This window comes from Physeter macrocephalus, chromosome 20 (assembly GCF_002837175.3).
Source record: "Physeter macrocephalus isolate SW-GA chromosome 20, ASM283717v5, whole genome shotgun sequence".
NCBI classification, from domain to species: Eukaryota; Metazoa; Chordata; class Mammalia; order Artiodactyla; family Physeteridae; genus Physeter; species Physeter macrocephalus.
The window spans coordinates 91,544,907-91,567,165 of NC_041233.1; the positions used below are offsets into that span (position 1 = coordinate 91,544,907).

At 44.7% G+C, this 22,259-nt stretch overlaps 1 protein-coding gene across 1 annotated transcript in view; it reads right to left on the bottom strand.

Moving 5' to 3' along the window:
- The window catches only part of KCNU1 (potassium calcium-activated channel subfamily U member 1), a 133,492-nt gene that overhangs the window by 4,410 nt on the left and 106,823 nt on the right, over positions 1 to 22,259 (bottom strand). Inside the window, exons 21-25 of the mRNA XM_007104069.3 lie at positions 19,621 to 19,845; positions 18,147 to 18,333; positions 12,505 to 12,576; positions 9,373 to 9,512; positions 1,675 to 1,869 (exon numbers count right to left, since the gene is read on the bottom strand). Of these exons, the coding sequence (XP_007104131.2) occupies positions 1,675 to 1,869; positions 9,373 to 9,512; positions 12,505 to 12,576; positions 18,147 to 18,333; positions 19,621 to 19,845 (819 nt within the window). The remainder of the gene's footprint in view (positions 1 to 1,674; positions 1,870 to 9,372; positions 9,513 to 12,504; positions 12,577 to 18,146; positions 18,334 to 19,620; positions 19,846 to 22,259) is intronic.

Genomic DNA, 22,259 nt, shown 5'->3' on the forward strand with positions numbered 1-22,259 from the left:
GGGGTGGGATAGGGAGGGTGGGAGGGAGGGAGACGCAAGAGGGAAGAGATATGGGAACATATGTATAACTGATTCACTTTGTTGTAAAGCAGAAACTAACACACCATTGTAAAGCAATTATACTCCAATAAAGATGTTAAAAAAAAAAAAAAAAAAAGAAGTCACAGTGAGCACCAGGTTGGAAAATGCTGTTTTTAAGGCACATAATGAGAGAGCGGCCTTCTCATCCTCCTCTTGACCTTGCTCTCAAGCTGCTGCCAACAAGGCACTGTGAGTAGACTGCAGGCTCCAAAGCAGCAGCCAGTGTGTTCAAGGAAGTCGAAAGGGAACAGTCTCTTTAGTTCTGTGATTCCTCAGGGTAAAGAACAGAGGACCAGACATAAATGGAGAAGAAAGGGCTGACCAGTCCGCTGCCACCTCTGGTTCCCACAGGAAGTGGCCAGTGGCAGCTGTCCTGGGCTTAGCATCACTCACAAGCCAGCCTGAGATGAGGAACCCAGGACCACAGAAATTCAAAGAACCAGACCATGGAGGGAGCTTTGGAATGTTGTTTGCACCTGGAATTCAGATGCACAGAGCGTGGGGTTCGCCCTTATTGGCAGTACCTGCCGAGACACAGCAGACACAGAGGCAGGAAGAGGGCTGTGAAGAAGGGGTTCTGCTCAGGCCCCTCTAAAGGCCTGCCCCTGACCGTGACACCGGGGAGTCGAATGCCACGTCACTCAAAACTAAACCAAAAGGCAGGCTGACCAGTAGATTCCTCACTGCAGCCTGGACTCGACACAGAGCCCCAAATGCCCAGATGCCTCATTGGAATTTGCCAGAATTATTTTCTTCCTTGCTATAATCTACTGTTCGTTAGCTCAGAGGACTGAGGAAACTCGAGCATTTTTCACTGGCCAGCCCGGTCAGATTCTTAGGCCCAAACATGGAATCCTTCTGCTTGACTTCAGGTGACATGATCAGATTTCTTTCTTCTTTTTTTGTTTTTTTTTGGCCATGCCCCGCAGCATGCGGGATCTTACTTTCCCGGCCAGGGATCGAACTTGTGCCCCCTGCCTTGGAAACGTGGAGTCCTATTCACTGGACTGCCAGGGAAGTCCGGATAAGATTTCTTCAGTATAGTTCAAGCATAGGGAGAGTGGGCAGGCCCTGGGTCAGACTGCCTTAGAGGGACCCTGCTTGGTCACTGGTAGGCAATACGGTCTCAGGTTAAGTATTCGTTTCTCTGCACCTCAGCTTCTTAATCTGTTCAATGGAATTAATAACGATGCCGACCATGTAAAACCTTGGAGAGATGAAGTGAAAAACAAACAAACAAAGCAGACAGGCCCAGGGCAAATGCTCAGTGAATATTAACTTTACACTTATTATTAAAATCCTTGTCAAGGGACAAAGTTACGGGACCTCTCTGATGCTTCCTGTGCACTTTTTTACCCGGAGGATGGGGATACTAACGATGGCCTGATCTCTCAGAACTGTTGCAAAAAACAGTTATCACGTGAAAATGCACTGTGAATTGTAAATACACTATGAATATAAATTACATTAATTTTTGTCATTATTATTGTTATTATTTATATGCTATAGGTGATCTAGGAACCCAAACAGGTTGGATCAATTTCCAAAACTCAGGGAGGTTAGGACACTCTATTACGAGAAGAGGTGACTCACTTGAATGTCTGACAAAATGCTTTGGTTTAAGGACAGAAGCCCCAGCTTACAACGCATCCTTCCAGGTGAAACGGTAGAGTAACTGTCATTCAGCCCACAGAACTTTTCTTTATCCAAATGTTGTTCCAGCTGAGAACTTATCCCTCCTGTCACCAGCACCTGAAGTAATTCCAGAACATGGTAATTGTAGAACGCCTGGAAAGCAAGGACGAGGCATGCACAAAGTCAGAAGGTGGAGGTGGAGAGACGTGGTGATTTAGTGGCAATCGTTGTTTGAAATGGATCTGATGGCACAAAGCAGTGTCTCTTATTATCATTAAAATCATCCAAAAGCTGGCAGTTTGGGGAGGGCACTGGGTTAGGCAAAGTGCAGAGAAAAGAGCACTGACCCCGTTCCTCCTCTTTTGGGGAGGACTTACACTGTAATAGTAGGAGAAGAGGGGTAATGACACTGACCCCAAGGGTGTCCCCGCTTCCAAAAATGACCAGAGGAGTGTATCAGGCCACAGATACCCTAACAATCATCAACATGTATTTAAAATATGTTATGAGACTTCTAGAGATTTTCCTTAGGGGACTACTGATATTACTATTGGCGTCTACACTTGAATCTTCCGGATGTGAACCTACTTATATTCCTTTTGATTCTGACCTATTTGAGGACAGGTATTAACTTAATCTCCCACAGCTGTTACAGTGTACTTCGAAAACAGTAGGTGTGGAGTATAAAATGAATGGAATTTCAGAATATTTGGCATCAAAATGAAGCCAGAGATTGACGTGTGGGTCAACTTAGTTTGAAAGTAGCTTGAGTCTGAATAAGCCAAGTCATTTTCTTAAACTCTTTTCCCAAAGGATTCCTACACACTCAGTGTTGACTAGGCAGTGACATACATGGAAATATCACTGTAATAACTGCCCGTGAGGTTTTCTTAAATCCATTGTTATCTATATAATGTTCTAAATTTCCTATCCTTTGTCTTATAGAAATCGAACTTCTATTCCAGTAGAAATGAGAATTTACATGGTTATATAGCACCTACATAAAAAATCAGTAATTTTGTTTTCATTATAAATAATAGGAATGACTTCCATCGTTACTGAAAAATTTTACCATTCACTTTCTCCACGCCCCAATTCAGGGACCTGTCTTCTGAAGTCTGGGTGATGAGACAGACCTCTTTACTAGTCTTTTTCTCACTTACAACCCATTGCTCAAAATGCTTCCAGAGAGATTGTCTAGAAACACAAATTGGATCCCGCCATCCATCCCTTGAACCTGCAGTAAAACCAAGCTCAGACTCGTTTCCACAGTCTTCAAAGCCCTCAAGATCTGACACCAGCTCCCTTTCTGAGCTCATCTCCATGAGCCATCGTTCTCTCCGGTGCACACTATTCTATCTGCAGTTGCTCAAGTGACACTTTTACTCCTTCATGCCTTTGCTTTAGAACATCTGGTTCACCTTTCCTCTTGGAAGAGTCTATACTGGCCTCCTCATCAGAATGAAATTTTCCTTTCTTTGTGATCCCATGGCCACTGCCTTTTACTCTATTTTATTCGTCTGCATTTTAGAGCTAGTTGTTTGTACGGAACACACCTGAGTTTGAATCTTGGACTGGCACATCCTAGCGGCCCGAAACACCTTTAGACAATTTTTGTATTCTTTCTCAGTCATAGTTTTATGATTTTAAAGATGACATGATAATACCCACCTTTGAGCATTGTTTGCAGGATTAAATGAGATATACAGCATACACTACTGAATTGTGCTGTCTTTGACACTAGTGTTCATGTACCTGGATCACCTGGAGTGATATTCATGAGACCAGATTTCTGGGATCCCAGATCTACTGGATCAGAATTTATGTACGGGAGTGGGAATCGGAATTTAAAGGGCACCTCTGGTAGTTTTGACACTGGTGGTCTCCTCAAATCACACTCTGAGCAACATGCCTTAAATGATGTGTTCTTTCAGACAGACTTTGTCTACTTAACATTCATGTCTTCAAGAGCACATTGGACCAGGCAGGTGTAAGAATATTCAGTGCACAGATTACTGCAAACAATTAATTATTACAAATAATTTTTAAAAATTGAGTGCAAAAACAGCTGTCAGAATATTGAGTGCAATTGGCAGTTGATTTTTAACAAATAAACAAATGCTGTTAGCAAAATGTAGAGCGTACTGGAGAAGGCGACCTAGGAAATAATACAATCTATGTAAATTAAGAGAAAATAAAAAGAAAAGAACTTTACAATATTTTTCAGATTAAAGATAACTTCAAACACCTTCTCCATCCTAATGTCCAGACTGAAAGAACGAACCTCCTGAGTGACAGTCACCTCCTTATATTCCCTCCCTGTTTCATCCTGCTACCCAGAAGGGTACTTATGGATCTGGCCCCCTGAAATCCAGGAGGGAGTGGAGGATGTAAATCCAGATTGGACCACAATCTGTTTAAGAACAAGTGGCCGTAATGTAGAATGATCAAACATAATGCTGTTAGAGTATTTCTCCAGTGATTAAAAAAAAAAAGGTGTAACTTCTAGGGTTATCCTGGTGTCGATGCCTCTAGGGAAACATGTACTTTACATATTTAACAGAGAGAGGCTTAGCTTTTGACTATATCATTTCTTCAGTTTTGACATCAAAAGGCTTGCAATTCTATATTGGGGAAAATAATGGGATTTACATGTCACCCTTATTCTGAGCTCATCTTATATTCTTATTATTCGGGGTTCCATGGCACTGCCATTATGGGTCTCTTTTTTCTTTCCTCCTTCCCTCCCTCTCTCCCTTCTTTCCTTTCTTTTTTTTCATTCTTTTTTTCTTTCTCAAGAAAATAGGAAAGTTGAAATGTGCCTGAAACATTTTAGGACTTCTAAACTTGAATAGTGTTTCTAATATACTCAGATTTATATTATCTAATATCTAATATATCTAATATCTAATGTAATCAGTTCAATCAGAATTTGAACTTCTGATGCTTGAAAATGTTGCAGCCCAAAGAGTTTTAACTTTTAGCTACAGTGAAGTTTGAGGTTTTTCTTATATTACTCCTTAATAACATAGATACTAACATCCTAGCCACTCACTACTTTTAATTCTGAGAATCTCAAAAGGTCTTAAGGCCCACATTTTCTGAGAAATACTTCTAAGTTGAGAATGAGGCTATATGGTAGGAAAACTGCCACTAACCAGCTGAGTGAACTTGAGAAAGCCAGGCAACTTTTGTTATTTTCCTTACCTCCCTTATAAGTAAAGGAAAATGCTCCCTACTTCAGGTCCAGTTTTGAAATCCTATTGTCATAAAGCCATATGGGAGTCCTGCTCCCATATGGGGGGGTCTGAGTGCGCCTTCATATTTTTACGTAGCATTGAGCTGAGGATTAAAAATGAATCCGAATTACACCTTAGGGGCATGTTTCTCCACCTGGGCCAGGAGTTTACAGTAGTGTTCCAGGGGATACTTGAAGCCGTAGTGTTGGCTGAATCAGAAGACTTGGAGGGAAAAATCCATTATTTTTATCTTGGAAAAAAAAAAATCACGGGGATATCAGGGGATAGAAGGGGAAAACTACATGACAATCTAAAACAGAACTTCAGTACTTTCAGGCGGTGACAAGTCCACGCCACATTTTTCAGGCTCTGTTCTCTCCTCGGGACCTGTGAGTTCATCCTCCTTGTGTTTCTTACGGGCCACCTGGAAGCACAGTGCAGTTTTCCAGGGACAGGTGAGAAGGAAGAGAGGGCCCTGCAATATTAGGTCGAAACAGAGTTCACTGAGACGCGAGTCAAGGAGGTGACCTCATCCTGTTCCAGAAGCTGCTGAGGTGTCAGCCCCCTTTATCCTGAGGGAGCCTGTTCAGAACGCACCAGTCCGCAGCCTTTCCCTTCTGCAGAGGATGGGCATCAGGGAAACACACATTTTGATTCTAAGCATAACCTCTGACTGTGCAGCCATGGGAAACAGACCTCTTGGAGCATCAAGCTGGACGGCAGGTGGGAAGAGCCGCATCTGGAAGATGTTCCTTGGGGAGGGAAATTATGGGACAAAATGGATGTGTAAACTGGGGTGGAATGGCTGACTCCTGTCTCCCGGACAAGACTCTCAACTGGGAGCTGGAGACTTGACTCGGAAGACAGAGAACAGGAATCTGGCTCTCTTATTTTATGCCTCTCTGTTGGTCAGATTCTCTAACTTCTAGGCAGTGGGTTTTAAAGTCTTCTCAACAACAGAAATCCTTCTTTGAATCAAATCTTATGCAGGACCCTCGTATGAGACCCAGATGAGAGTAGAGTAGTTCTGACTCGGGGGAAGGGGTGGGTGGGCACTGGGGAGGGTGGGTGCACCCTGGTCCTCTCCTCCCTGCTCATCCCTCAGGGACTCCGGAGCACCCCGGGAGGCGGATTCCTCCAAGTAGAACTTCAACCTCAGTGTATTGAAAGGACACTCGTAATCACAGGAAGACCCTTCTAGAGCGGCAGTGGATTTGGTCGTTATGGAGTTGGTCTGACTCTGGAACCTTAGGAATTTGAGTCTGAAAACCAACTTGTCACCTGTAAGTGCTGTGACCTCTGGCACATTAGTTACCCCTCTAGGCTTCAGAGTCTTGATCTGTAAAACAAGGCTAGCAGCGGTATCCTCTTGGTTAGGTTGACAGGAGAATTAAACAGATAATGCAGGTTAATGCATTCAGCAAAGACCTTAAGTAAGTGCCGGAGAGACGATGTTACCATTGTTCTTACCCCAGATATTGCTCTAATTATTAATATTATCTCAACAATGAAACTGTTGGAAGATGCCGCCTCAAGGTCGGTGTTGGTAAAGACTCGCAGGTGTGATGTGGAGGAGGAGGCCCGTGAGTGTCAGTGGTGTCTGCCGTGGGCATGTGATGGAGGGAGTGATGACCCAGGGCCCGTGACTGCCACCCTAACTTTATGGGGAGATCGGGACCCTGGCCCTCCTCCCGCATGCCTGCACAAGGAGACGCTCCAATACGTATGGAGAATAAAGTGGCATGCTGGACATGTACTGTGGAGCCACCACAGTGGCCCCAGATGGTTTCAGTGCAAGAGGATTCAAATGTTCTCTTCTTCTCAGAGGCTACTGCTGTCACCGCCAGCGAGCAGGTGGAAGGTCAGGAGGCCAGCCAAGAGCAAACTGTCCTCCGATGAGCAGAGACAATGAAACTGGAGGCTCAGCCCTGACCCTTGGGCTCTTTCTTTCTGTGTGGCTGATATGATAGAAAGTCACCCCCATCCTCGGAAGCCAAGTGGAGCCAGTAGTACCAGGTCCAGGGGGAGGGAAACAAGTGGCCAGCATCCCCTGAGCATTTTCAAGGGTCTACTTCAGCTCATCAGGGCCAGAGATTTGGAGTTGGAGCTCCAAACAGTGTTAAAGTGTGTTCGTTTTGCTGAGCCATTCGTCATCAAGGATTTGAGAGCTGGGGCAGGAGGCCACTAGGTAGAGATTAAGAAGTTCAAGATCCAAGCCAGCCCCCTTGACATACAGGATGCCTTCTACCCTGAAGCTCCACTGCCGTCCTCACGGCCTCGGCAGACGACCAAGTGCCAGTCCCAAACCAGGCACTTACCAGGAGTCCCTAAGGGCAGGCGGAGGGTCCAATGTGGCTTGTGACCTCATGTGACTGTCCCCCATCCCAGGCCACCATATGTGACTTTCTCTCTCTCCCACAGACTTCACCATGGGGCCTCAGAATAGACTCCGGAATGTTTACACAGCTTATTTCATTTTCCAGCAGAATGAGATACAACGGCTGAAGGCAGCCTGGGAGGAAGGGGCACTCCTCAAAGAGGTCGCAGGGTCACTCTCATAAGGTGAGTGTTGAGAAGCCTCATCACCAAGTTCGTGCTCCCCGTGCTGGCTCTTGGGATGTGCATGTTGCTGGACACTCTCTCGGCCCTCACTGCCCAGCCTGCTCCTCCCACTAACTCTAAACAGAGTCTGTGACTTTGCTCCTGCCTGTGTGGGCCAGTGGAGTTTCACCGAGGCTGGAGTTTAAGTCACAAAGCTGCCTGCTGTCTAGGGATCTCTGAAGAGAACGGGGACCTTAAACCCTTCTAAAATGTGTCCTGCAGACAGATCCAGTTCATCACGGCACCTCCTGCCTGACATTCCGGTCCCTAATTATGGGCAGGGTAACTGAAGTATCCATGACAGGCAGGGTTTTAAAATCTTTTCCCTGACGGAGCTACCTTCCCAGGAAAGTGACCTGACTTGACTTCCCTCACTGACTCTTTCTCTGGCTCAGTCAAGGCTGAATCCTACTTAATTTAGGAAATTCGTAGTCTATCAGCCTGTTTAATGTTAAACGATCACTGACATGGTATTACCTTTCTGAGAGCTCAATGGGGTTTATGAGGACCCTCCCCCGAAAGGCTTAGGGAGACAGAGCCGAGCCGGGCAACATAATCCACTGATGCCATAAGGGCGATGCATGTGCCCTGACCACGCTCCCCTAAAATGCAAACTGCACTTTTGAGGCACTTATTTGATTCAGGAATGATGCCTCTTCTATGCAGAATTCCAGAAGGCAGCCAATCTAGCAAACTGTGCTCAGAGCCTTGTGCTGTGTCAGCATCTGTGCATAGATGTTCAGCCTTTTTGCAGCCCTTCTCTTGGAACATCCGGGTAGGAGGCATCTGTGAGGGAGTGGGTTACAAGCATTTCCCCTGCAGGAGTTCTTGCAGCCATTCACAAATGGCTACGCACAGATTACCTAAGGTTTAGTCAAATTCCTTGAACACGCTGGGAGTGCTTCCACCTGACCTTCCCTCTGCCTGGAATGTTTCTTCCCCAAAGATCAGAAAGGCATGCGCTCTCCTGTTCCCAGGACTTGACTCACATACCGCCGCCTCAGGGCTGCCTTCCTAGGCCGCCTCATTGAACTTTCAACTCCTTCCGCAAACCCTACATGTCCTATCTCACATCACCGTGGCCCTTCTGTCTATCTGACATAATACTTATCATGTGTGTATCAACCTCCTCCATGGGCATGAGCTCCACATGGGCAGAGATTGGTCTGTTTCATCACTGCTGTGTCCTCAGCACCTAGGACAGTACCCTACAAGGTGTTCAATAGGCATTCATGCAATGAATGGATTCTACTCATGGAAATCCTGCCATCCATGCAAGGGAGCTGCTCAGGGAAGGAATGACCGTGCAGTCAAAAATGCATCCCACAAGAGGGGCAACGTGGAGGGAGACTGGACTCAGCTCTGAATAAAACTCACACCACCAAAGGCCAAACAAAGCCCTTTCCTTGAACCCCGCGTCCTTTCATGGCCGATTTCTGTATAGCTTGGGGATACTTTAGAGAGAAGAGAAAGCAGGATCACCGCCCCAGCTCTGATGCCAAAGAGCCTGGTCAGCCAAGATGCACTTGAAGCTGAAAGGTGGGTTCTGTGGATGTGCTCACTCCTCCCGGTACTGAGGGTTCTGGCTCTAAGGGCTTCACGCTTTTAATTTTAAAAATGTGAGCCTTTGGCTTCCCTTGCCAGGTAGTCATGAGCAAAGGTGAAATAATGCGCGGGGACAAGCTTTTCTGGAGAATCAACACGCACGCAGAATCGCGAGATGTTAGTTATAGCATCACCCACCCGAGTCCTGAGCCACGCGCTCTCCCCGCGGCAGGGGCTCGGTCGCGGGGCTCCTCGGCTTCAGCGCACCTACCGTGGCCAGGAGGGAATCCAAGAAGCTGCCGGAAAAGACAGTGCCGGTGGCAAAGGACGTGCTGAGGTGCAGGCTCATTCCCGAGAGGTCTCCTTCCATCCCACCGAGCTGTTCAATAAAGTGCATGTTGGAAGGATTTTCTGCAAGTGAAAGAGGCAAAAAGGAAAGGCAGGCAGACAAGATGAAGAATACAGGACTTCCGGACCAGGCAGGCCAAGGAGGGACCATCGCTCAAAGGATCTGATGCCTACTTTAGGGTCAAATTGGGACCTGCCTCAACTTCAGTATATAGTTTCTTCTTTCCAAGTATTAATATCTTCATCCCACGAAGATGGGGAGCCCGCTTGGGGACCTTCATCATCAAGGAGATATCCTTGTACCTCAGGCTCAGTTTCTCCAAGCAAGTGTCCTGAATGTCACCCTTTATAATTTAACTTTCAAGACAGGACACTTCTGGAAGAAAAAGGGGACACTTTACATAATCGCACAGGGACAAGAGACATAAATAGGAACATCTGCTCACCCCCGTTATTGTCTTTTTCCCCATACACTGTGTCATAGATGGCGTGGTATTTACTTGGGTCCTTAGAGTTATTTGGGCCCAGAACGGGTTAATCAAGTGCCTCTCAAAATTTAATGTGCCTATGAATCAACTGGGGATCTTGTTATAATCTAGATTCTGATCCACTGGGTCTAAGGTGGGGCCTGAGAGTCTGCATGTCCAGCAAGCTTGCAGATGCTGCTGCCGCTGCTGTTTCAGGAACTACACTTTAAGCAGCAAGGGCTTTAAGAATCATCCTAATCAGACCTGTGCAGCAGTGGCCAACTTATCCATTAGCAAACCTATGCTGGCCCCAGGTTGCAACTCAGACACCCTGTAGGCAGCCTCTGTAGTCAGTGAAATCGGTCATTTCTATGAGGACAGAAGAGGAGCTGACTGCCTTCGTTCCAAGATTACTGCTTCAAAAATGTTTGTATAGAGAATAGCATTGGAAGATAGTGATACCTCTTACCAGAGCAAAGGGAAGGCATGCTTACTGCCCATTATAAAAGATACTGGTTCCCGAAGCTCAGGGTTCCTCTCTTACAAAGCAATTCATGGTGGGTCCAGGTATCACTTGGACCTTTTCATGTCCTCCTGTGGGAACTAGGGCTTGGGAAGCCAGCACAAAAACGATGATACTCTGGCTACTGCTATTGATGTGAGTAATAAACTGCTGTCTCTGACCCAGTGGTCTCTCATCTTCTGTCCACATCTGTGCAACTGGGCAGATTAACCTGTTAGTTTGCAAGCAGCATTAAGTCTTAGGCCCTTCAAAGTTCTTGATCATCATATTACAGATCCAAACAAATGTACTGGACATACAACTCAGAGTACGTTCCTAACTAAGACCACATTAGTCTCTAATTCTGAAAATTATTCCTTAGTACATCTGGGGGAAGTGATAGACTGCTGGTATTAAGGAATCATTTTCTTCCAAGAACTACACATCTTTATAAAAGATGAAGGAGGTATGACTAGTATCAACCCACATTTCCTATGTGCACATACCATTCCTCTTCTTGCACCGCGAACCCTCAACACACACACACACACACACACACACACACACACACACACACACACACACACACCAGGAGCCTCTGTCCAGATCTTGCTGTGTCATCCTAAACCAGTGGCCTCAGCAGTCCCAGACATCTTCCTGCAGGCCACTGTACACTCTGTACCAAAGTTCTGGCCATCAGACCTGCAGCTCTCATGTCATTGTGACCCTTCCTTGCTGGCCAAAGTACGAAAACTGAGTGAGCTGGCAGGTGATTTGTTAGGCTAATTTGACAGGCGCTGCCTGGTGCCAGAACGCCTTTCCTTGAACAAAGCTGTACATCCCTGGAGAGTGACCAGATGCATTTCTGAGGCCGGTGAGAAGCTGGCTGGTGCCTCCTGACCACTCTAACTTACATAACAGCCTTCTGATCAGTGTCCTCAGTGTATATACACCTCAGAGGCAGAGATGGCTCAGAAGGGCAGCAAAATAAAAATGAAATATAAATAAGAACTGCAGCCAACAGCTTTAGGGTGGTTACAGATAGGCTGGCAGGTACAGGTCAGGCTCACGGGATCTGAGATCCTCAAAGGTGGATTTGGAGAGCTGAAGTTCTGGGGTCCAGGGTGGCTAGACTGTTGCCCACCTGGTGCACTGCCACTCCCAGATCACGTGGTGGTGTCACCTACTGGTTCCTCTCTATGTCTGCCTGCTTCATTTCTGGGACAATGAGGTCTGCTCGTCTAGTTTCGTATAAATCTCCCTCAGCTTACACATGCTGAATCATAAAAATCCCACTAAAATGTTTGCTACGCTATGGAATCGAGTCAACTCTCACGCCCAGGAGCAGCTTTAGCGATCATCTTTGAGTTGGTCCAAACTGTGTTAAAGGTACCACCCCCTCTTCGGTGACTTCCCTTTTGCTCACCAACGATTATCAGTATTAAATCCCAGGGTCTACCCTGGTGACTCACAAACAATGCACACAGGCACCTGCCTTCCCTGCCCTTCTTGCTGCCCCCAGGGCTCCTGACGTCTACGAAAGTTTCATATACGTGCGCTTTCCATAAGGTGTTGATGAGAGATAACAGCTCATCCTGTTATCTCTGCATGGAGTATTTCCATTTTAGAAAAGCACCGCTCAGGGCTGGGATTAAGAAGACACAAAATTTAAAGACCCCAAGAGTGAGCCCTTCCTTAAAGTCTACGCCCTGGGGGCCTCACTTGCCTCACTCTAGTGCCTGCCCTGGTAGCACCGCAGGAGAGGAAGACGTCTGACGGGTAGAGAATTTGGTTCAGGGAGAGCCTTTCTTGCAGTTTTCAAATCCACGTCCCCTCCCCTGGAAGAACGGAGAAGGCAGGAGCTACTCCTGCACCCTGACACCCAGATATGACAGGCTCTGCTGGAGGATGTCAACGTCACCAAACAGGTAAAAGCCCAATATAGCATCCAGTCAAACACATAATGGTCTCTGGGCCCCATTCTGGTCCTCAGTCCTTTGACTGTGGATCCTAAAGACACCCTTGGGACATCAAATACAGACACAAAGACTGCTCCCTTGAATTCTGTCCTTGAAACACAACTTACTCAGTTCGGTGAGGATGGGGATCCTTCGGTACTTTGATTTCCCGGGATTGTCACTGAAGCACTGAGTACACTCTGTAGACACAGACAGCAACAAGGGAGGAATGAGATGGATAGATGCAAATGAAGTGGCTTGCGACACAGACAAGGATGCGGAAGCACACCGTGGCACTCGGTGCTTTATCTTAGCAAAGTGACTCTCATGCCCCAATCCCAAATCTTTCTCTATATTTAGAAAAAAAATGGCCTCAGCCTCTCCCTTCCAGAAGTTTGGTGTGTGTGTGCGTGTGTGTGTGTGTGTGTGTGTGTGCGCGCGCGCGCGCGGGGAGGATGTTTTCTAAATGGCACTTCAAGTGAATTACAAAAAGGGTGACGTTCTCCCTGTAGTTGCTTATCGGCAGCCTAAGTTACATCCAAGTATTCTCTACCGACTGGGAGTGCCGGGTGACGGCTCAGGCGGGCAGTGCCTCAAACCGCATCCACTTGCTTGTAGAGCTTTCAGGGAACTGCGAATAAATAGGAGGTGCTGCCCCAGGAGAGCTTGTGGAGACACAGCGAGTGGCTTACTGGCTCCTGGTGCTTCTGCCTCTTTGAGATCCTCTCTGGGCTGAGGGTCTCTTTCTTCTTCAGCTAGACTGTCTCTGCCTCCCAACTCTGGCTGGCCTCCCCAACCCCTAATGTCTTGGGAGTTCCTTAAAGACTGGGGTGGGAGGTCACGGGGCCTCTGTCTTCACATTCAGTTCCGGCCTTAGGAGGTGAGGCCCTTCATCTCCCTTTGCGAGCCTCGAATCCCAAAGAGATTCCACGCCCGGCTCTGGTCTGGAACACAGCCCTAGCACGCACGGACAGGTGAGGAGTTTCAAAAACAAGGATGACCCCAGAGTTTTGGTCTCCAAGTTAAACCCCCCCAGAAAAGGTAAAGAAAGAAAAAGGAAAAGAGAAAGAGGAAACTAGGATCCTGATTAAAAAAAAAAAAAAACAACCAAACCAAACCAAACCAAACACATGATGATCTCATCAAAAGTTATGCTTTAAAACTACTGGTTACCTTTCTTGAACTTTTCTGAGAATGCTATGTATGTAACAGGGAAATAATACTGTGAAAGTTAACATTCTGCTTGTCATTCAGATTCTCTGCTGCCTTGAAGAGGGTGAAATATGTGGGGGGTCTTTTGTTTCCCAAGCCAGGTAAGTGATAGGGGAGGGTGGGTGAGATGAGCAAGTGGCTCAGACACACAGCCTGAGAGACAGGCAAAGGGACGGGGGTGGGGAAACTGGCCACTGAGATGGGGACGGGGGAAAGAGGAGATCCAAAGGGAGGTTTTGTTCCCAGAGAGAATGCTATCCTCTACAATGTAGTAAGTTCCCTACATACAGGCAAGTTTCATTCCGAGTGCGTTCATACGTCCAATTTGTTCGTTAAGTCCAACAAAGTTAGCCTAGGTACTCAGCTAACACAATCAGCTATATAGTACTGTACTGTAGTAGGTTTATAATACTTTTCACAAAGATAATACATAAAAGAACACAGAAGATAAAGAAATCCTTTTTTATCTTCCAGTACAGTACCTTGAAAAGTACAGTAGTACAGTACAACAGCTGGCACACAGGGGCTGGCATCGAGGGAACAGGCAAGAAGAGCTACTGACAGGAGGACGGAGAGCAGGTGGGAGAGGGTAGAGCTGAAGGATCGTCAGCAATAGGAGACGGAGGGCAAGCTGCCATTTCCCTCACGCCTGACGTGGATGGCACAGGTTCTGGCTCCTTGCTGGAACCAGATGCACGTTCACATCTTTGGAAGTTCGCAACTTGAAGGTGCGTATGTAGGCCCTTCCTGTATTTACTACCTCTTCCATCTCCCCAAGAAACATTCTGTAAAAGAGCCACTTCTTGTTCACGCAGAGTAGAGCTGAATACGCTTCTGATTGCCACTAAAATTCTGAGTCATGCTTCCAGGTAGATTCACGGTAAACACGGAAGCGCCACAGGAGGAGCCCAACACGTGTAGTTTACAGTTAGAACTAGAAATGGCCTTAGGACTTTAGCAAAACCCTTTAGCTTCAGGTGAGGAAACAGAAGCCCCGGGGGCGAACCTCGTCCACGCATCTATTGAAGAGGAGGGTTTGCGTGGTGGCTAGAGACCACATCTCCAAACTCACTGGGAAATCTTATTGCTGATGGGATCTGAATATCTTCAATTGTTTTTCCTAAACAAACTTCTGGGATTTTCATAATGCAGGGAGACCTGGGGGAAAGGAGATTCTACTTTATTCTCAGAAACGTGCAAGATGCTTTATCTGCTTTAGGTACCTTTCTTTCCTTCCTTCTTTCCATTCTCGTTTCCTTCCTTGCTATCCTCCCTCTACAAATCTTTAAAGTGTCGACTCCAGGCTAGGACTATGAACAGACCCTGTCCCGGTTACATACCATATGTTGCAAATACAAAATGTTTTCAGATAGTGATGAGTACTGTGAAAAAACCCAACTTTTAGGGGGTAGTGAGTGACCTGGGGAGGTGACCTTAGATAGAGTTTGAAGAGGCTTCTCTGACATTGGAATGTCATCCTGAGTGATGAGCAAAAGCCATCCAGACAGGGAATGGGATAAGGAACTTCAGGCAGGAAAGAGCCAGTAAAAACAGACTGAAGGAGGAGGAAGTTCAGGCTCCCTGCTGGCCTGCAAGACCCTACATGATTTTCCTGTTATTGTCATTAGTCACCATTACAGGGTCTAAAGGAGGAAACTGCCATTATCCAATAAATATTTGTAGAAGATCCCTCGGGCTGCTGTGAGCTGGGAGGTAAGAATGACACCACGGTGCCCTCAAACCTGTGAATTAAGTCGAGTTAGATCACCTTTGAAGATGAGGAAACTGCCTCAGGGTCTACATGCTTTGCCCAAGGCTACATGGTTTGTAAAGGATGGATGGGTTTTCACACCCAAATTGGCACCAAGTTCAAAGCCCATGCCCATGCCCTTTATATATATTAAAATACATAAGGTTTGGTTGACAATTTCAATAAAATATTGAGAAGTTTCCCTCAAAGGGGAAAATTCTCCTTTGAGCGGCACTTTCTGATTCCAGTTCCCTCTAATAACGGGCTTGGAATATCCTGACTTTCAGAGTCAAATGTCCTTATTGGATAGAGACAGGTTCACATCAGCTGATGTAACTGCATAAATATCTGCTCTGACACTGGCTGGAGGACAGCGACAGAATTTCTGCCTTAACTCCATCTTTTCTGGTAGAGCAACGGTTAATTTGAATATGTGTCAGATCATAGCCTGGGTACATTTTACTAATGTCAATATTTTTGCTACCTAGTAGTACACAGTATTATACCTGAAATTCTTCCAGGCTGGCAGGGTGCTATTATTAAGCAAAAGATTGCTTAATTGTAGATTACTACTGTACGTTTAAATTTCAAGAGCATATTAAGTTGTCAGACTTAATTACTGTTATATGTTTAGATTATGCCACAGATTATTTAGTTCAGTACCTAGGTTTGCCAACCTGTTCTTGTGACGTGACAGGGCAGTAATTAGAGCATCAGTGAGAAACCTAAAGTTTTCCATGGGGATGTCCAGGAGGCCTGGTCCTTTGGAGAGCCCTCCTTCTTGCTCTTCCCCCACCTCCAACATCCCTTGGTGAACCCCTGTATGGAATAGCCTTGGTGGTCCTAGATGGATTTTACGTGTAACCTTGTCATGACCATGAAGATGTGGGAAAGCCCGCTGAGCCCACTAAAGGCTCAGCAGATACGTCAGAGTGAGAGCTCTCAGTTTTGGTCCTATCGACATTTTGCACCTGTGCACTGCAGGATATTTAGCAGCATCTCTGACTTCTACGCACTAGATGCCAATAGCATCCCCCCAAGTTGTGACAACCAAGGCTGTCTCCGGACATTGTCAGACAATCCCTGGGGTCAAAACCGCCCCTGGTTGAGAACCACTGTCTCAGAAGAAGGGAAAGAAAATTGCTCAGCGTGGAAGATGTTTTCTCCCTGCTGGCAGAATTTCACAATCCTCTATACTGATAATTCTTGGAGGTGGGCATTCCCATTGCCACCTGCTTGGTATGCTGCAAGGGGAGTATTAGTATGAGATAGGAAGAATGGTTAAGAGAACCAAACAGGCTTCCCTGAGGGTTGGGAATTTCTACATGCAAACTCCAGGTAGATTCCTGTGATGCCGGAGTAATGAGTGAGGTTTCTGGGTGACAGTCCTTGATTATTCCTATGTGCTCAGAATGTGACTTTACTGCTGCTACCTTTGTTAGGTAGCACAGGAGAGCCTGTCTGGACCTCTATTTCCTGTCACACAAATGGGTACGATGACATCCACACAAGGAAAGGTGCCAGGTCTACACAATATGTTCTTCCCTAAACTTTCCCTTTTGCCATTGGGGAGAGCACCTACTCTTCCTGCATGATGACCCAAATACGGACATTCTTTCATTTTCTCTTCCTTCTTCACAACCCTTTTCCCCTCTCTCCTGTATTTCCTCCTACCAATCCTGTCAGTTTAGCAGAGTATGTGACACATACAAAATCAATATATTTTTGTGGAATGAATAAATAAGTGAAAGGATAGGAATCACCAGATATAAAAGAAACCAGAATTAAAATCATAGGTTTATATCTTTTTAGCCTATATAGGATATGAGATTTTAAAAAATGATAATAGGAAGGACAAGTCACCCGATGATTAGCTAGGTGGCTTACGGTGTTGTCAGCTTACCCTCTGCTTTTACTGAGCGGGCATTTTCATTTGTACATTGATGATACTGCCTACACAGTGAATACTTTTCTGTCCAATTTTAGAAAGTTGAAAGCATGATGCAAACACACACACACACACACACACACACACACACTCAACCCACACACAAATCTTGTGTAAATCTGAGTGACCCTAATTGCTAAGCTAAGGACTGACATGCAGAACACAGAGGCATTTTTATGCATCTTCAGATTAGCTCAGCAGAGGTATGGTTCACACTTCCTTAGTCGGGATTTTCAATGCACTTTGATATTCAGGAAGTGCTTTGCTATTATTATTATTTATTTATTTGCAAAAAACCCTGAAATCCTGGGTGCTGAGTGGTGTTTGGTTGTTTAGTGGGGGTCTGTGAAGTAGCTGGCTCACCCACCAAAGTTTACCCACTGAAGACTGGACTAGATTATTTGTAGTCTAGTCCACAAATAGTGTGGTAGAATAGCGTGCTTCATCCTCTCAATCACAAAACTAAGCATAGTAACTTGAACACCTACAGGATCCAATGAGAGCCGATTAACAATAATAATACCTGTTGTTAATGACAATAAAATACCAATGGCTATGCTCACTGATATTTGATTCATAACAATAACAGCACTTACAACTCCATGATCTTCAAGATGGGGAAAAAAACACAGTGTTATGTGCATTCCATTTAGAAGATGGACATCATATTTCATTTGACTAGGATTCCCAAGGACTGAACTGTCCACTAATTCTAGTACAGAATTCTCTGAGCTGGACGGGATTTTATAGGTCATTTGGCCCAACCTCTCCTCCTCTCCATCATTAAAGTTTTTCAGAGAGGAGTTAATTCTTCCTGATCCCATTCTCTCTAGGCTCTTCCCGTCAGGGTATTGTCTTACGTGGCTCTGAGGGTGTCTGGGCTGAGCAGCTAACCCGAAGTGATCCGATGTTGAGTGTGGCCATGATAGGCTCCATGTCCACCAAGGCTGGGCTGCTGGATGACTTAGATGGGGAGGATAAGACAGCACACATGGAACATTCCTCTATGTTGACTGCATGGAGGTCTCCAGAATAGAGCGCAGATCCCTATTGAGAGAAAACCAGGTAGATGGTGGTGGCTTTTTGTGGATGATGCAAGTTTTTGAGCCAAAGCCTCCACTGACTTGGTTTTAAGACTTAGTTACCTGATAACTGACACTTTTGTCCTTATCGTTCATGAATATCTGAGCGTGACTAAATTTTGCAGATCCTTTCTGAGAGCAAGTCTGGATGCGACAAAGTGGAGTGGAGAGAGGGGAGCCTAAACCCACTTAGATAACTCAGTGGAAGAAAAGAATCAGAGTAAGGGTAGCAGTGGTGAGGGAAAAACATCACAGAAGGTCCAGATCTAAAAGCCAATTCTGCGTCCTCACAGTTTTGCTCGTAGGTGACTGCATTTGTACCCCGGATTAATTAGCGAAGTGGCAGTTGCTTCTTTTCTTTGGTGGAGAAATAGGGATAGATCTGGTCCCACCATTAGGGGGCTGAGATGCTAACACTGGCAATTTCTAACACTAGCTGGATCTGGAGACTCCTGGTCATTTTCTTTCCTCCTTTTCTATGGACTAAAGTAAGCGGTGGTGCAGGGACATTTATGGTGACATTTAAAAAAAACAAATACAATTTGTTTCTTGAGACAACCGTTTTTGAAGAATATTCCTAATCTGTTGCTAGCATTATTTCTTGAAAAATCAAAAGTTTTGGTGCATTTCACACTGCATATATATATTAATCCAGGGAAACGGTGGCATATAATGAGATACAGCCCTATGAAGGTTCAGAGCAAATACAATTACGAGCACAATGCCACATATGCATAATGGATCCATTTCTCAGAATTCCTCCTTTTCATACATCTGTCAAGGACCACGTGGCATTATGTGTTCCATAAAAGGCGAGTGTCCAGAAAAGATGAGAAAATTAGAGCACAAAGGCTGGCTGGTATCAGCTTAGGCTTAGCCATTAGGTCAGAATCGGATTTAGAAATGCAAAGAAACTCTATTACATAAAGACCATAAACATGGTTAGTGACATAAAACATGAAATATGTCTGGATTTAAATCCTAGTCCTGCTACTTACCTGCCGTGTAAACTTGCATGGGTTGCTTACTCTCTCTGTGCCTAAAGTTCAGCATCTTTAAAATTTATACCACGGGGTTATTTGGAGGGTTAAATGAGTTAATACGTGCAAAATGCTTAGAACAGTTTCTGGTACCAGTAAGCACTGTATAACTGCAAGCTATTACTGATTTATTATTATTATCATTATTAATCCTAGTACTGTTAGTATTATTATCATTATAAATATTCACTATCCCTTACTGTGACACTTACAGGCAGAATGTATATCTGGGGAAAATTCTGGAGAAATCGCCATTCTCTCTGCAGGTAATCCAGAGACCCAACGAACACAATGTCCTTCAGCTCCTGACGGGTATAGTTGCTAGTTCTCAATGGCATTACAAAATTCCGAAGCCCCATCAGTGTTGAGTGGGCATCTCCAAAGACACACGCTACAATGTGGTTCCGAAACTCATGTTTTGACTTCTCAGTTCGTTTCTAAGCATAAGCAGGCCAGAGTCTGGTCATTTTTAGAAACAAGATGAGAGTCCCTTAAAGAGGGCTCCTTCCCCACATCCCAACTCTTCTAGGTATTTACATTCACACTAGCACTTTCATAAGGATGATTGGATTTTGCAAATTACTCATAAAAAACATGGAACTTATCCACTATGGGACAATTAAACTATGTATCTTTTCCGGGAATTCCGTCTTATTTAGCTTTTTCCAGTTCTCTATTAGCCTGGAGTGCCTCAGTGCAAACTCAGATCGGCATCATTGAAATCATGAAATCATTGAACCAAATGGGGAAAACAGCTCTCATTTTCATTACATGTTTTTAGCCCATATATTCGTGCTATAGTACAACTATAGTCGTACTTTAGCCTATAGTCGTGCTATAGTACGACTCACTGAAAAACTAAAACATTCCAAATCCCATTGCTAAACTTGTCTTCTAGTGAGCCCTGAAAACCCCAAGTTGTACAACATGCTGCAGTTTTCAGTGGATTTTCATTCATATGAAAATATACATATTAGCTTGAACCATATGAAATTGCCTTTTTTCTGGGTCAAAAATGGTTGAATATTGGCAATTTCATATGGCCCCACCTACTATACTGCCCAGATTCAATAGATTCCAGAGTTGAGGAAATTTATCATGAAAAGTGCACAAAATAAATGTGAAGGTTACAAAAGTTCCATTTGATCCCAAACATTTCAATATGTCTCATACTCTTATCAGCATGGCCAATTTTTCACCTCTCCCCTATACTTTTAAGTTGAAGACAAAATAATATACGTGACGGATATTTAGATTAGGTTTCCCCACATTCATAGAGACTTTTAAAAACAATAAGTGTAACTTTAGAGAAAGGGATGAAATTCCTGTAGGAAACTTATTTTAAGTCTCTGTGATTGATTTCAGGGAATGAGTCAATGTCTTGCTCTCACGGTGCTGGAATAGGTAGAATAAGCACTGATTTTGTATTCCGGTAGTCATTAGTGTATGACCATAAACAAACTAGTTAACCTCACTGACCCCTAATTTCTTTGTTTAAATGGTTTAAAAATAAATAAAAGTTAATTCTGTTGTGGAAATTAAATAATATATTGAAAGTTCAGCGCTTGGCTCCCTAACTCTTGTTCAATAACTATTTAGTCAAATCTGAATCTCACTGAATTCCTATATTTTCAGAGGAGGACCCTTGGAAGCTGGTAGAGAACTTTTTAAATACATTTACAAGCACTTCCTGTTTGAGTGTGTTCTACCTTCCCGAGCAGACGAAGATTCAGGATATTTCAAAGGGATGTATCATTCATCCTTATGCCAGTTTTTTGCTGGGTTAAAGGACAAGCTTCTATGAAACAGGGGCTGTTGAAATCTAACAGGATAAATAAGTCACATCTGACATCTCAACAATTAGAGTTTGTCCAATTAGCACAGACTGGGAAATAGCGTAGTTTGTCCAATTAGCATAGACTGGGAAATTCCAAAGGGAATGGCCCTGTGCGGGGAAAGGAAGCTACTTGTCTGGAGAGCCTTTCTAGAGAGTGATATGAATCTTAACCAAATCTATTGAATAATTGTCTCTGGCTAATTCGATTAGTTTTAACTTGAATAATGAAGCCTCCAACAGTATTTAATGTAACAGGCCTGAAGTCCAGAAATTGCTCTTCTTAGTAGACCTAAACAATTAGGAACGAGATACATGGCAGAGTGGAATTAATGGGCACAGCTAGAGAGGCAATTTCTCCAAGGAACTGCAGCACAAAACTGTCTCCCAATTGAGAAAGACGGTGGCTTTTGGGGGGAAGGGGAGGATGCACTATTTGCTCCAAGTAACAAATTGACTACTTCCACTTGACTTCTCTGCAAACCAAACCAAGTTCAAAGTTGGCCCAAATTTTGTAATCTGGACATTTCTCCTCTACAGTCACAGTTTCAAAACTCTTAGGATTTCTTAAACTAGAAGCCCTTCTAAATTTATCAGAAGACTCAGTTGGTGCTCTGAACTATATTCCACACAGAGGTGCTCTATCACAGCAACCTGTCTGCGAGCTCAGTAAATAGGGTGTAAGAAAATGTCTGCTATTGCCATCTCTCGGTCTCTTGGATGCTTCCATCTGCAACCCCCTCCCAACCTTTCTGAAGATTTCCCTCCCACTGGAAACATGTTTGCCTTCCTGCTCAACGGATGCTTATTTTGTTTCATTCAGAATAAGACATACTTGCTAAAATGGGGAGTTTCAGCAGCCCTAACAGTTTTCCAGTTGATATGACAGCTCTGACAATTTTGTACTTCTGATCAAATGATTGATCATGCTTTTTACAAAAATTGGAACATATTCTGTCAGGACAATGGCACTGAGCTACAAAATTGTGTGTGTGTGTGTTTAACAGAAAAAAGTGA